The 14,379-nt window shown below is 40.2% G+C and overlaps 1 protein-coding gene across 1 annotated transcript in view; it reads left to right on the top strand.

The window, feature by feature from the left end:
- The window catches only part of LOC143495195 (NACHT, LRR and PYD domains-containing protein 3-like), a 45,833-nt gene that overhangs the window by 17,323 nt on the left and 14,131 nt on the right, over positions 1–14,379 (top strand). The window contains exons 5-6 of the mRNA XM_076992503.1: positions 6,435–6,489; positions 8,732–8,936. Coding sequence (XP_076848618.1) covers positions 6,435–6,489; positions 8,732–8,936 — 260 coding nt within the window. The remainder of the gene's footprint in view (positions 1–6,434; positions 6,490–8,731; positions 8,937–14,379) is intronic.

Raw genomic sequence — 14,379 nt, 5'->3', positions numbered from 1 at the left:
CCAAAGGGCGACAACTCGAGCGATTGTTTCGCAAAACTGGTTTGTCCATTCACAGGGACATGTACAAGGACCACATGATTCTTTATAAGGATTCATTATCTCGAGCTAAATCTGACTACTATAATGGTTTAATTGTTTCTATGAAAGGCGACACTAGATCACTGTATGCACTTTATAACAAAACTGTTCAAGGCCCGGACTTCATTCCACCGCATCTCTGTACTACCACCTTGTGTAATTCTCTAATTTAATTTTTCAATGAGAAAATAGAGACTATTTATAAATCTTTTAGAGCTCAGCCGGTAACTGTAGCTGTTCTTGAACCACCCAACTCTTCCCGACCGTCTCCTACATTTCCTAGATTAGTCTCCGACTCCTCTCTTTCTTCAACTCATTTGTCATCTTTCTCTCTTCCTTCTATTTCTGAACTCTCTAATCTCATCTCTAAAACTAAGCAATCCACCTGCACACTGGACCCTCTTCCCACAACACTGGTTAAACCCTGTCTTCCTTCATTACTTCCTCTTATTACTGCTATCATTCACTCCTCTCTCACGACTGGGATTGTACCAACAGCTTTTAAAACTGCAGCTATTAACCCGATAAAAAAAAAACCTAGTGCTGATCCGACTGATTTTAATAACTTACGCCCTATCTCCAATCTGCCATTTCTGTCCAAAATACTGGAGAAAGTAGTTTCAGCTCAGCTCCCATCACATAACAGGTTTTACGAAAAATTTCAATCTGGTTTCCGCTCCTCTCACAGCACTGAAACAGCACTTGTTAGAATAACCAATGATCTCCTCCTTGCAGCTGATTCTGGATTTCTTTCTATTCTTATTCTTCTGAATCTCACTGCAGCCTTCGATACTGTCTGTCACTCCACACTTCTTACATTTACATTTTATGGCATTTGGCAGAAGCCCTTATCCAGAGCGACTTACATTTTTATCTCATTTTTATACAAGTGAGCAATTGAGGGTTAAGGGCCTTGCTCAGGGGCACATCAGTCATGGCCTCAGGTCTGGGGATCGAACCCACAACCCTCCGGTCACAAGACCAGTTCCCTAACCAACAGGCCATGACTGCCCCACTTCTTCATAGACTGTCCTCCATTGGAATAATTCACACATCATTAAATTGGTTCAAATCATATCTTTCTAACCGTACTCAGTTTATCCAGCTTAAAACCTTCACCTCTCAACCTTCTCCTGTTATCACTGGCGTCCCTCAGGGCTCTGTCCTCGGCCCCCTTCTGTTCATAGTATATCTTCTCCCCCTAGGTAATATTTTCCGCAAATATGATATCAATTTTTACTGCTATGCGGATGACACCCAGCTCTATGTCTCTAGTAAGCCCAATTCCAACTTTCCCATGCCCTCTCTTACTGATTGTTTATCTGAAATTAAGACCTGGTTCTCTCACAACTTCCTCAAATTAAATGGCGATAAAACTGAGGTGCTACTTGTTGGCACCAAATCAAATCTCTCCAAAGCAAATAATTTCTCCCTCACTATTGATAATTGTTCTGTTTCTCCTTTAGTTCAGGTAAAGAGCCTGGGTGTCATCCTGGACAATACTCTATCATTCCAATCTCACATCAACAATATCACATGATCTGCTTATTGTCACCTCCGAAATATCAATCGTCTCCGTCCTTCTCTTTCCCCTCACACTACTGCTATTCTGGTTCACAGTCTTGTTACTTCACGCCTGGATTATTGCAATTCTCTTCTTTTTGGTCTTCCCCTCAAATCACTAAACAAACTTCAAATGGTTCAAAACTCTGCTGCGCGTATTATTTCAAGAACACCATCCTTCCATCACATCACTCCTGTTCTGCACCAGCTACACTGGCTCCCAGTTACACAACGCATACAATACAAAATCCTTCTCCTCACTTTCAAAGCAATTCATAATCTCGCCCCTCCATATATATTAGACCTTATTAACATCACCTCTCACTCACGATCACTGAGATCATCTGCTTCTACACGCCTGTCTGTCCCCATTACACACCTCAGCACCATGGGCGGTCGGGCCTTCAGTAGCTCCGCCCCTAGATTGTGGAATGCTCTTCCACCAGACTTGAGAAACTCTCAATCAATCATACATTTTAAGTCGGGTCTCAAAACTCATCTTTTTAAATCTGCTTATAACTGCTGATCTCTATGGTCTGTTCATTCACTTATTCATTTTATTGTTATATCTTATTTTATTTTATTTTTACTATTTGCCGTTTTTACTGTATTATTTCTGTTTTTTGCTCCATGTAAGGTGACCTTGAGTGCCAGAAAGGCGCCGTTAAATAAAATGTATTATTATTATTATTATTATTATTACAAATAATAACAAATGTCTATGTTCTTCGTTCTGGAATGATCAACTGGATTTTTTTTGCGATGTCAATGGGTCCTTGGTTGTATTTCAGGATCACACTAGTAGCATCCATTCCGAGATCACTTAGTAGACGTTTTAGCCAAGTACATTCCTGTGCTGCGTGGCTGAGTGCGACGTATTCCGCTTCAGCTGTTGACAGTGCAACTGTTGACTGTTTCTTGCTGAGCCAACTCACTGCTCCTCCACCCAGTAAGAAGACATTACTGGTTGTAAATCGACGATCATCCTGATCTCCAGCCCAGTCAGCATCTGAGAACCCAACTAAAGTTCCAGACTGATTTCTCATACTTGAGAGCAAGGTTCATGGTTCCTTTCAAGTAATGAAGAATTCTCTTCACAGCATGCATATGTGCATTATTTGGCTCTGCACTGAATTTTGACACAACGCTCACAGCTTGTGCAATGTCTGGTCTTGTGGCCATTGCAGCATAAAGCAGACAACCAACAATGTGCTGATAGCTACTTTGGTTCACTGGCTTACTGACGCTAACATTTCTCTTTCACTTCACATTTGGATCGGTTGGGGTTCCAGCTGGATTGGCTTTGTCCATTCCATATTTCTGAAGAATGGCTTCAATGTAATGCTTCTGATGAAGAAACACACAATTGTTTGTCTGGTCTTGAATGACAGAGATACCCAATATATAGGACAACACCCATATCTTTCATCTTGTATCTCTTTTTCAGAGCAACTTTCTACTCGTTCATGGGTCATTCTACAGAAATGTCCACTTTTCTGTCCTTAGACTTAACAGGGCAGTTGCATTTTAAAACCCCTCAAATTTAGGGATTTATTTACATTTTAAGACAAAACAACATATTTGAACAATTATATCTTTTTGAACCACTTATGAGTCAGTTTTTCTTTTCAACCTGTAAGAGTTTTTTTCCTCAGTAGAAAGCTCTCTCCTTGTGTTCAGCAATGAGCGGAGGGTCATGGAGGATCACCAAGTAAGAATCTTCAATTGATAGTAACACTCTGCAGAGAAGTGTGTGGCTGAGCACGCTCGGAACAAATAGGGAACAAACTACTCTTGCAGCAAGAGACGTTTATTCACACAGGCAGGCTGTATCCCAAATGTTCAAAGATAAGAGGGCGCTCCTCTTATTTATACACACACAGACCAGCCCTGTGCTTGCAAGCAACAGGGTGGGCTCAATGAGGCTAGTCTAACATATGTAATATACTACCATAGATGGAATCAGTCATGGCCTGGCGGGGGGCAGTCATGGCCTGGCGGTTAGGGAACTGGTCTTGTGACCCGAGGGTTGTGGGTTTGATTCCCAGACAGGCCATGACTGAGGTGCCCTTGATCAAGGCACCTAACCCCAACTGCTCCCCGGGTGCCAGGGCTAGGGCTGCCCACCACTCTGGGCACGTGTGATCCACAGCCCCCTAGTAACCGTGTGTGTGTGTGTGTGTGTGTGTGTGTGTGTGTGTGTGTGTGTGTGTGTGTGTGTGTGTGTGTGTGTGCGTGCGTGCTGACTGCACAGATGGGTTAAAAGCGGAGGACAAATTTCGATTGGGGTGTAAAAATCACAACTGACAAAATATTTCACATTTCAAACAAATGCATTCTTCTCAAGCAGGCTGTGTGAAGGCAGAACATAATTCATACGTGTGCAGCATAGCCAACAGGAAGCACAGCACCTGGAGAGGAAATGATAAGCCGTCTCTGGTACACACACACAGAACATACAGGAGGAGGGGGGAGAGGTGTCAAATGGGGTGTCAGCAGTCACAGAGAACATTAGAGGACAAAATGATCCTTCACAACCATTTTAGTGTTTTTCCAAGTATGCCCAAAAATGCCTGTCCTCGCTGTCATGCTGGGAAACTAAGGGCTTTTATTTTTGAAAGGAAAACATATACTTTATTAACTCAACTGCAGTTATGTGTCTATAAAGGTCCAATATATCACACAAAATATTTAAAAATACAATATTGCAAATAAATATAATGAAATATTTAAAAATACAAAATAAATGTGTACGTCCCCTATATTCATGTCACTGGTGTTACCGTATGACAAAAGACTATTATTTTAATATACAAAGCCATGCTGATGACATCACAGGAAGTCATTTTGTTTCCTCTCTGAAGATTATTGAAAACAGACACATTGTAAGTTCAATGTCATTTTTCATTTTTTATAAATTTTATCATTTACCCTAAGATTTCCTTCAAAGCTTCAGTGCAAGTCACTGGTTTGCCCTACTTTAATCTTTGGAAAAAGAACATAGAATAATAAAAATGGATTAATTTATATCTAGGGATGCAAATGATTAATCGACTTTAGATTAATTGTCGATCAAGAGGTTACTCGATCAAAATGTATTAATCACGATTAATCGTTAGAGAGCGTTCCTGTAGTAACTTGAACAGAGTGTAAGAACGAGAGGTGAACACGTGTGGCGAAAGACCAGAGTGGAAAACAAAATGAAGCAGGCGAAAAGACGTGCGGTGTGGGACCATTTCAACATTGTTAAACACAGTTGTTCACATAAGACACAACATTCAAAACTGAAAACCATGTGTTTCTTTTGGAAATCACTGCCCCGCAACTGCTACACTCACGTACCAAAATTCATACCCAGTCCTCACGTTACAACACTGCTAATTTTTACAAATCTTTAGACATCAAAGCCTAATCTCCATAAAGAGGCCACAAGTTGCAAATATTGGTGTGCACATCACTGGAGTTCAATATTGCATAGAGATGAGCAACCATAATGGATGAGATCAGAGCCACTCTGGTTGACCATGTAGTCAAGCAATGGCTTGGGTTTTCTGGAGACAAAGGGTCCAATCTTTTCTGGGCTGCTACACTGTAGCATCATCCAGACATTTCAAAATGAGAATAGATAAGTAGACCTATCCTCTATATATACACTATGTACTAGACTAGCCCTTGATGGGGGACGAAGGCAGCTCAGAACAGAAAGAGACCATCGTCAATATGGTCAGAGCAAACAACTGCATACATTTCCGATAACTACAACAGCACATCATTACTGACAACGTTACCATCAGCAACATCCATTCAGTGAGTCTATCTGGACTGGGCCAGTGACAGTGTGAAACAACTGTGCTATGAATTTGCCACTCATCATCATGCCACTCTTCGTCCCTACAACACTGTGCACATCATCACCTTCTTCAACACAGAGCACAACATACTCATTCTCCATCACCAGGGGGATGAACCAGAACAGTCCAGGTTTGTTGTCGTCTGGGACAACATAAGTTTGCACCGGGCTGCTCAAGTACAAACTGGTTCACTGAACAACCATGATTTGTTGTGCTTCACCTCCACCAAACTCTCCATTGCTGTTGAGTTCTTTGTGGCATGGAGTTTGTCGGCAACCCCACCAGTGCAAATACATTCAGCAGGAGTAGGTTATTTTCTCTTTTTGTTTTTATTTTTTTGTTGTTTTTGTTGTTCAATGAGTTTACAATATATACTGCATGTGTTGCTGTAGTGTTCATGCAAAACAAAACAAAAAAAAAATTATAATTTGTTTTTTTTTTTAATTAATGTAATTGCGGTTTACTTTATGGTGTAAATGTACTGAATAGGCAGAAATAACCTAATTTTTCGAAAATATTCATGTATATGTGAGATCTCTGACACACCTTCACAGCAGACCACAAACTAAACACTCAAACACATGGTAGTAGTGTTTTCCATTTGTCACTTCAGTGTGTAGTCACATATATGAAAGGCTAATCATCTGATATTTGTGTGTGGCATTTAGATGCAATAATATGGTTTTGGGAAGAGTTGCAAGAGTTTTGTTTGACATGTGTGTTTTTTCCAAAAGTGTGAGATGTTTTACCTGATGTGTGTGTAGCATTGGCTGCAGTGTGTTTTGACAAAACAGACATAGATTCAGAAATTGGGTCTTGGCATCTGCAAAAAAGTGTAATGTAATGTGTGTTCAAGAATTTAATGTATTCATGAACGTAATGTGTATTCATGTCTATAAAATGTAGATTTTCCATTAAAGTTGTTGTTCTGTTTCTCCACAGTGTCCAAAAGAATCCAGTAAAGATTTCTAAAGACCAAATTGAGTCAGTATTCAAGGTGTGTATTTGTCTGCATGTTTGTGTGTGTGTGTGTGTGCGTGCGTATGTGTATGTGTGTGTGTGTGTGTGTATATGTGTGTGTGTGTGTGTGTGTGTGTGTGTGTGTGTGTGTATGTATGTGTGTGTGTATGTGTGTGTGTGTGTGTGTGTGTGTGTGTGTGTGTGTGTGTAGGGTGTCATGCTGAGCTCCACCCTCTCATGTCAATCTGTCTGTTTGGTCCCTCTAGCCCCGCCCAGCCTTTCCCTGTTTATACTTCCCATGTGTTTTTCATGTCTGTCTGTCCCTCCTTCCATTCAGTAACTCCACCCTGTGATTATCAGTCCCACCTCTTCACAGTTGACTTCTCTTGTTAGTCTGTCCTATTTAATCTCTGTCCCTTCTCTTGTTAGTCTGTCCTATTTAAGCTCTGTCCCTTCTCTTTTTAGTCTGTCCTATTTAATCTCTGTCTCTTCTCTTGTTAGTCTGTCCTATTTAATCTCTGTCCCTTCTCTTGTTAGTCTGTCCTATTTAAGCTCTGTCCCTTCTCTTTTTAGTCTGTCCTATTTAATCTCTGTCTCTTCTCTTGTTAGTCTGTCCTATTTAATCTCTGTCTCTTCTCTTGTTAGTCTGTCCTATTTAATCTCTGTCCCTTCTCTTGTTAGTCTGTCCTATTTAAGCTCTGTCCCTTCTCTTGTTAGTCTGTCCTATTTAAGCTCTGTCCCTTCTCTTGTTAGTCTGTCCTATTTAATCTCTGTCTCTTCTCTTGTTAGTCTGTCCTATTTAATCTCTGTCCCTTCTCTTGTTAGTCTGTCCTATTTAAGCTCTGTCCCTTCTCTTGTTAGTCTGTCCTATTTAATCTCTGTCTCTTCTCTTGTTAGTCTGTCATATTTAATCTCTGTCCCTTCTCTTGTTAGTCTGTCCTATTTAATCTCTGTCCCTTCTCTTGTTAGTCTGTCATATTTAAGCTCTGTCCCTTCTCTTGTTAGTCTGTCCTATTTAATCTCTGTCTCTTCTCTTGTTAGTCTGTCCTATTTAATCTCTGTCCCTTCTCTTGTTAGTCTGTCCTATTTAATCTCTGTCCCTTCTCTTGTTAGTCTGTCCTATTTAATCTCTGTCCCTTCTCTTATTAGTCTGTCCTATTTAATCTCTGTCCCTTCTCTTGTTAGTATGTCCTATTTAAGCTCTGTCCCTTCTCTTGTTAGTCTGTCCTATTTAATCTCTGTCTCTTCACTTGTTAGTCTGTCCTATTTAAGCTCTGTTGATTCTCTTGTTCTGTGGTGGTTCTTGTATTGGGAGATATTGTATTATGTTCTGTCTTGCTTGATCTCTGTGGTTGTATTCTGTGTATGTGGATTGTGTTTATTGTGTGAGTGAGAGAAGGGTCTTATCATTAGAGTGTGTTTACATCACAGATCATGATGAGACTCTGTGGCTTTACTGGTTCATGTTTTACTTTAATGTCTATTTGTAATTTAACTGATAATGAACAATGCTCAAATGTATAAAGCTGTGTGTTATGCTGTGTTATGGCTTTATAAAACTACATACAATTGAAATTTTAATATTAGAATTATGTACTTATAAACCATAATGTCCACAGGACCACCCAGTCCCTCTCAGATCAGTCCTCTCTTATGTTTAATGGATTATTGTCATGGACATTTTCTAATAATGGATGAGGACTCAGACATGGTTAAAATGATTTATATTCTGTATTAAATCAAAGATATTAAAAAGGCAAATCATGAGAGTCTCATTCAAGCATGACAACTCTGAAGGCAAGGGGGGCGCTCCCCCTGCTTATATACAATCTTAAACACAATTCAGCAGTTCATCTTAAGCACAGCATGTTCCAAAACATAGGCGCCCAGCAGGCTACTTTGTCTCACGTGTGTATCTCCCAATATGGACTTCCCTAGAGTTAGCGGAAGCAACTGATGCATCAGTAGAACACAGACAGCTGAATGACTAGTGACAACCAGCTAACAAAGTGCTCTTACCCTCAGCACTCTCCCTGACCTGGGACATATATGCCTAATATGAACTAAGCATGGTTACACTGAAACACACTACTTCATTATTGTAGTCCTTCTGCTTAGCCAGAATGGACAAATACTAAATCATAAAGTTCATAATGATCTCTTTATAACAATTAAACATAATCTAATCAATGATAATTAATCAATAATTTCTGTCACAATTATCCTGTGTTATAATCATCTGTCTAACACTGTAGCTTTTACTGATACTGTTTATTCAGGAGCTGGAGCACAAAATCATCTCTCTGGTGAAAAATGAGCTGAAGAGATTCAAGAAACTACTGAGTCCAGATTACCCAGCATGCACTGAGAGACAGGTGGAGGATGAGGAGGATCAGAGCAGTGTCAGAGAGGGGGCGATGAAGATCACACTGCACGTCCTGAGGAACATGAACCAGACAGACCTCGCTAACACACTACAGACCAGTAAGAGCTCTGGGTCATGACATCATAACATCACTTTATTACTTCAGAGGGAGGACACTGTTGGTGAATCTCAGTTCACAATGAGGATCTTTTTTTTTTATTTTCCAACATGTACAGTTGTGATCAAATTTATTCAACCCCCACTGAAATAAAGTGTTTTGGCCAGTTTGACATTGATTTTGATCATTTCAGTCATCTTATTTACAATTATATCAAAGAGGCACTTATAAATTAGACAAACATAACATAATATTTATGATGGAATAACCACAAATGTCTTTACTGTGCTCACATCATTATCAGTTTTATTCAACCCCCTAGTGACATTATTTTTTAGTACTTAGTACAACATCCTTTTCCAGTTATGACAGCTTTCAAGCGTGAAGCATAGCTTGACACAAGTGTCTTGCAGCGACCTATGGGTATCTTAGCCCATTCTTCATGGGCAAAAGCCTCCAGTTCAGTCACATTCTTAGGCTTGCGCACTGCAACTGCCTTCTTTAGGTCCCACCAGAGGTTCTCAATTGGATTTAAGTCTGGTGATTGCGATGGCCACTCTAGAATGTTCCAGCCTTTCATGTTCAACCATGCTCTAGTGGACTTGGATGTGTGCTTCGGATCATTGTCCTGTTGGAAGGTCCAACGTCTCCCAAGCCACAGGTTTGTGACTGACTCCATCACATTTTCCTCCAAGATCTCCTGGTACTGAAGGGAATTCATGGTACCCTGCACACGTTGAAGCTTTCCTGTACCATTAGAAGCAAAACAGCCCCAAAGCATAATTGACCCCCCGCCATGCTTCACAGTAGGCAAGGTGTTCTTTTGTTCATAAGCCTGGTTCTTCCTTCTCCAAACATAGCGCTGGTCCATTGTCCCAAACAGTTCTAATTTAGTTTCCAAAACCTGTTCCAAAACCTTTGTGGCTTGTCCACATGACTTTTGGCATACTGCAGTCGACTTTTCTTGTTCTTTGGAGTCAGCAAGGGGGTGCGTCTGGGCATTCTGGCATGGAGGTCTTCGTTATGCAGTGCGCGCCTTATTGTCTGAGCTGAAACTTCAGTGCCCACATCTGACAGGTCTTTTTTCAGTTCCTTAGCAGTCACGCGGGGATTTTTCTCCACATTACGCTTCAGGTAGCGCACAGCAGTCGCGGTCAGGATCTTCTTTCTGCCACGACCAGGTAACGTTTCCACTGTGCCCTTTAACTTGAACTTGCGAATGATACTTCCGATAGTGTCTCTTGGAATATTTAACAACTTCGCAATCTTTTTATATCCATTGCCATTCTTGTGAAGAGCAATAACCTCTTCTCTTGTCTTCTGGGACCATTCTCTTGCCTTCACCATGCTTGGAAACACACCAGTAGATGTCTAGAAGGAGCTGAGTATCACAGTCCTTTTAAATCTGCCTAATTGGTGCTTATCATGCTTGACTGCTGCTCGTTGACATCCACAGATGTTTTCAATACCTGATGGAAAACACTGGAATGAACCTCTGTTCTTAGGAGTGGTAGTCGTAAAGGGGTTGAATAATTGTGTCAATGAAGAAATCACAAAAAGGCCATTTAATACTTTATGACAAAAAAAATTGATGCTATCTTAGTTGCATTTAGTTCTTTAACAAGTCCTTGTAAGATTTCATTATGAACACAATTACAAATGTGCACTGAATTTCATAAAACCCTTCGCAGCATTGGGGGTTGAATAAATTTGATCACAACTGTACATACACATATGTACATCCAAGCTTGCATATATACACACACACACACACACACACACACACACACACACACACACACACACACACACGAACAAGTGCAAACATACTTATTAAGGACATAGGCAGTTCCAAAGGATGTCTCTGTTCTTACACGGACAGGTAAAAAACAAGCAGACAAACAATAATAAGAGTAAAGGAAAAAAAAAAAAAAAAACCCCTGAGTTACCTCTTTGTGCACAGTGCATCTTATTTCAAGGTGTTAGTTTCATCAATAGGAAAGGCTAAGATTCATTTATCCCAGTATTTTATAAAATGGTCCAATCTTAACTGCAACATAAACGTTAATCTTTCCATTGCATAGATTTCAAACAACTTCAATCCACTGTTTTTTAGTTGGAGGATCTTGCTGCATCCACTTTCTAGTTTTTTTACTTGCTGCCAACAATACTTTGAGCAGGTATTTATCATTCTTTCCCACTAGTTGCAGCACCTTTCCCATATAAAGTTTCAGCCATGTGAATTGAAATTCGATCTCAAACAAATCCGCTATTACATTACCAATGTCTTGCCAAAGTGACGCTACCACTGGGCAACTCCAGAAAATGTGAAAGTGATCGGCCATCTGAGTACCGCACTGTCCAACACAATCCCTGCTGTTTTCCTTTATCCATCAAAGCTCTTTTAGGAGTGTAAAAAAACCTAACTAAGCATTTCCAGTTAAATTCCCTTAATAATCTAGAATGTGATGTTGAAGTTATCCACCTACAAAACATACCCCAATATTCATCTGGAATTGATGTTGTGACGCCGGGACAGAAGCAGCTGGAGGCAGAGGCTGAGTGAGACTGGTTTTATTCTCCATTGCAAAAGGAACGTAGAAACTCAGTCCACTCGGCAGGACAATGAAATGAATGCAACAAAGAAGAAAGTAAAAATAGAAGCAGCAATCCGATGTGAAGAGCAGGTCTTCTCTAAAGGGTGCAGGTTCAATGCGCAGCACTGAACAGCGTGACCTGTGGGAATAAATACAACCCGAAACTGATTAAGTGACAGGTGTCAGTATTTGGGTGATTGTGATTGGGGGAGTGTTCTGGAATGAGAGGGTGTGCTCTGTGATGTGGGCGTGCGCGTGAGGGAAGGAGTGCGTGTGTGCGCCCTCTGGTGGCGTCCTGGCTGACCCACCGTCACAGATGTGTTACTTTCTCTTTCCCATTTTGATTTTATATATGTTGTGGAGTATCCCTTAGTTATTTGAAAACTCATATATATGTTTGAGATAATCCTCCTGGTGTCCTTCAGTTTGTAGACATCCATAAAAGCCCAGACTAAGCTACCCTTTGGTATATTTATCATTTTTAATTCTTTGTTATAATAATCCCTAATCTGTAGGCATCTATAGAAGTCTTCCTTATCTAAGTCAAATTGTTTAGTCAGAGGCATGTATGATAAGAATTTCCCTTCTTTGACCATTGTACTGTGAGCAGTTATTCCCTTATTAGCCCAGGTTTTGAATCTCATGTCTAACTTGGAAGGTTTAAAATGCAGGTCATACAATGCCCACTTCAAAATTCTCACCTGTTCAGTTAACTGTAATTTCTTGACCTCTTTATACCACACTGTTAGGGCTAGACTTGTCCATCCGTTTAAGCAATCAGCAACACCACCACCAAAATTGCTATTTCCAAGTAAAGACTGTAAAAGAGAATATATTTGTGTTAATTTGTAGGTTTTCCATCGAGCTTCATACTCTGGGATACACCAGCAGGCTAAGACTCTAAGTTGAGCTGCCATATAGTAGTTCAGTAGACATGGGAGGGCTCTTCCTCCATTTTCTTTGGATAGCTCCAACGTCTTGTATCTCCATGACAAAAGTTTAGTTGCTTTGGGGCTCACTTTGTAGTATCTTTGTTTGGTAAACCTAGCTCGTTTTTCTATCTCCTCATCAAGCAATTCGTCTTAACTTTGTAATCTGCTGCAATATTTTAGGGTCACCTTTCTTGACATGAGCCATTTCCAATTCCTGCAGGGTACTTTGGAGTTCCTTAAATATTTTCTGTTTCTCTTTGATCAGTTGTGAAGTAATCAGTATTAATTTTCCCCGCATTACCGCTTTAGGATACACGTCATTATTATCATTCTATATATGTTGTTATATCTTGTTTAATTTGTTCTAATACTTTGTTATTATTCAGGATGCCCACATTGAGTCGCCATAATTTATTTTTAGGTTTAGTATTCAGCTGCAGTGTCAAATACACCCCTGCTTGGTCTGATAGGGCTCCTCAAAGTCAAAGTTAACTTTATTATCCCAGGAGGGAAATACAAATGGTCATGGTGCATATGGTACAAACAACTTCAAACAGGGTAAAAATACCACACACACACACACAAACACACACACACACACACACACACACACACACACACACACACACACACACACACAATACTACAGTGTCAAGTCCCTTGCTGAGAACTGTCTTTCATTAACCATTGTGATTGCAAAAGGATTGCAAATGACTTACTGAACCTAGTTGTTCTTATTTTCCTTTGTAGTGGCTTCCCCTTACCACGTTGACTTAACTGGAATCTATTATGTAAATGGTGGGTAGTGTCTGCAAGAATACTTTCAGCCTTGTGTAGTAGGATGTCTTGAAACAGCTGGACAGCTGATGTTTGATTGCACCCAATTATCCTGCTAGCTATTTTAATAATACATTGCAATTTATCCTGGTCTTGTTTACGCATGCTACCAAAGACATAGACCAGACCAAAGGACAAAACACACTGAAGTACAGACTTATAAAATAACTCTAAAATATAAGTGTCAACATTAAATATACGCAATATTTTTAAGAAAAACATTCTTTGTTGAAGCTTCTTCACCTTAAAAGCGGCACATTTGTCGAATCTCAACTGATCATCAATTTCAACCCCTAAATATTTGTAAGTGTTAACTCTCTTTATCGGTGTGTTGTTGACGACAGTGTTTGGTACTTCTTCTGCACTACGTCTAAAATCAATAACCATTTCTTTAGTTTTGCTTGTGTTAACATTAAGAAAATTGTCAGAGCACCATTTTATGAAGCTCTTCACTTCCTCTTCAAAGCTGGACATTGACAGCTCCCCTGCTTTCAAGAACCCCACCAGGGCAGTGTCGTCTGCATACTTAAAATAAGAGTGTGTAGTTGTAAGAGCACGACACTCATTGGTATAAAGTGTATAGAGTATGGGAGACAGCACACATCCTTGGGGAGCACCTGTGTTAATGACCTTAGGGGATGAGATGGCCTGATTAAATCTAACCTGCTGAGTACGATTTAACAGGAAGTTATTAATCCATATAATAAGCCTTGGGTTGGGTTGACACCTAACTTGACCAGTTTGTCCACCAGTAGGTGGGGTTAGATGGTATTGAATGTTCTGCTGAAATCAATAAAACCAATCTTTACAGAGCTGTGAGGCTCCTCTAGATCAGGGATGTCAAAGTCAAATACACTGAGGGCCAAAAAACCAAATTTGCTACAAGCCGAGGGCCGGACTGGTTCAATGTTTATTAAAACATATATTGAAATGATTGCACATAGCCTATTGAACCAAGACCTAACTGTGACGGGCAGGTGTGAGCAACAAAAAGGAAGCGATCACGCCAAGTCTCAGGGAAAAAGGGTGGTTTAATATAAAGTGTGCAAACCTAAAACCCGTGCAATAGATCCAAATC

The sequence above is a fragment of the Brachyhypopomus gauderio genome, unplaced genomic scaffold (assembly GCF_052324685.1).
Source record: "Brachyhypopomus gauderio isolate BG-103 unplaced genomic scaffold, BGAUD_0.2 sc94, whole genome shotgun sequence".
Taxonomy (NCBI): Eukaryota; Metazoa; Chordata; class Actinopteri; order Gymnotiformes; family Hypopomidae; genus Brachyhypopomus; species Brachyhypopomus gauderio.
The sequence above is the reverse complement of the archived record's forward strand: the minus strand, read 5'-3'. Positions and strand labels throughout refer to the sequence as shown.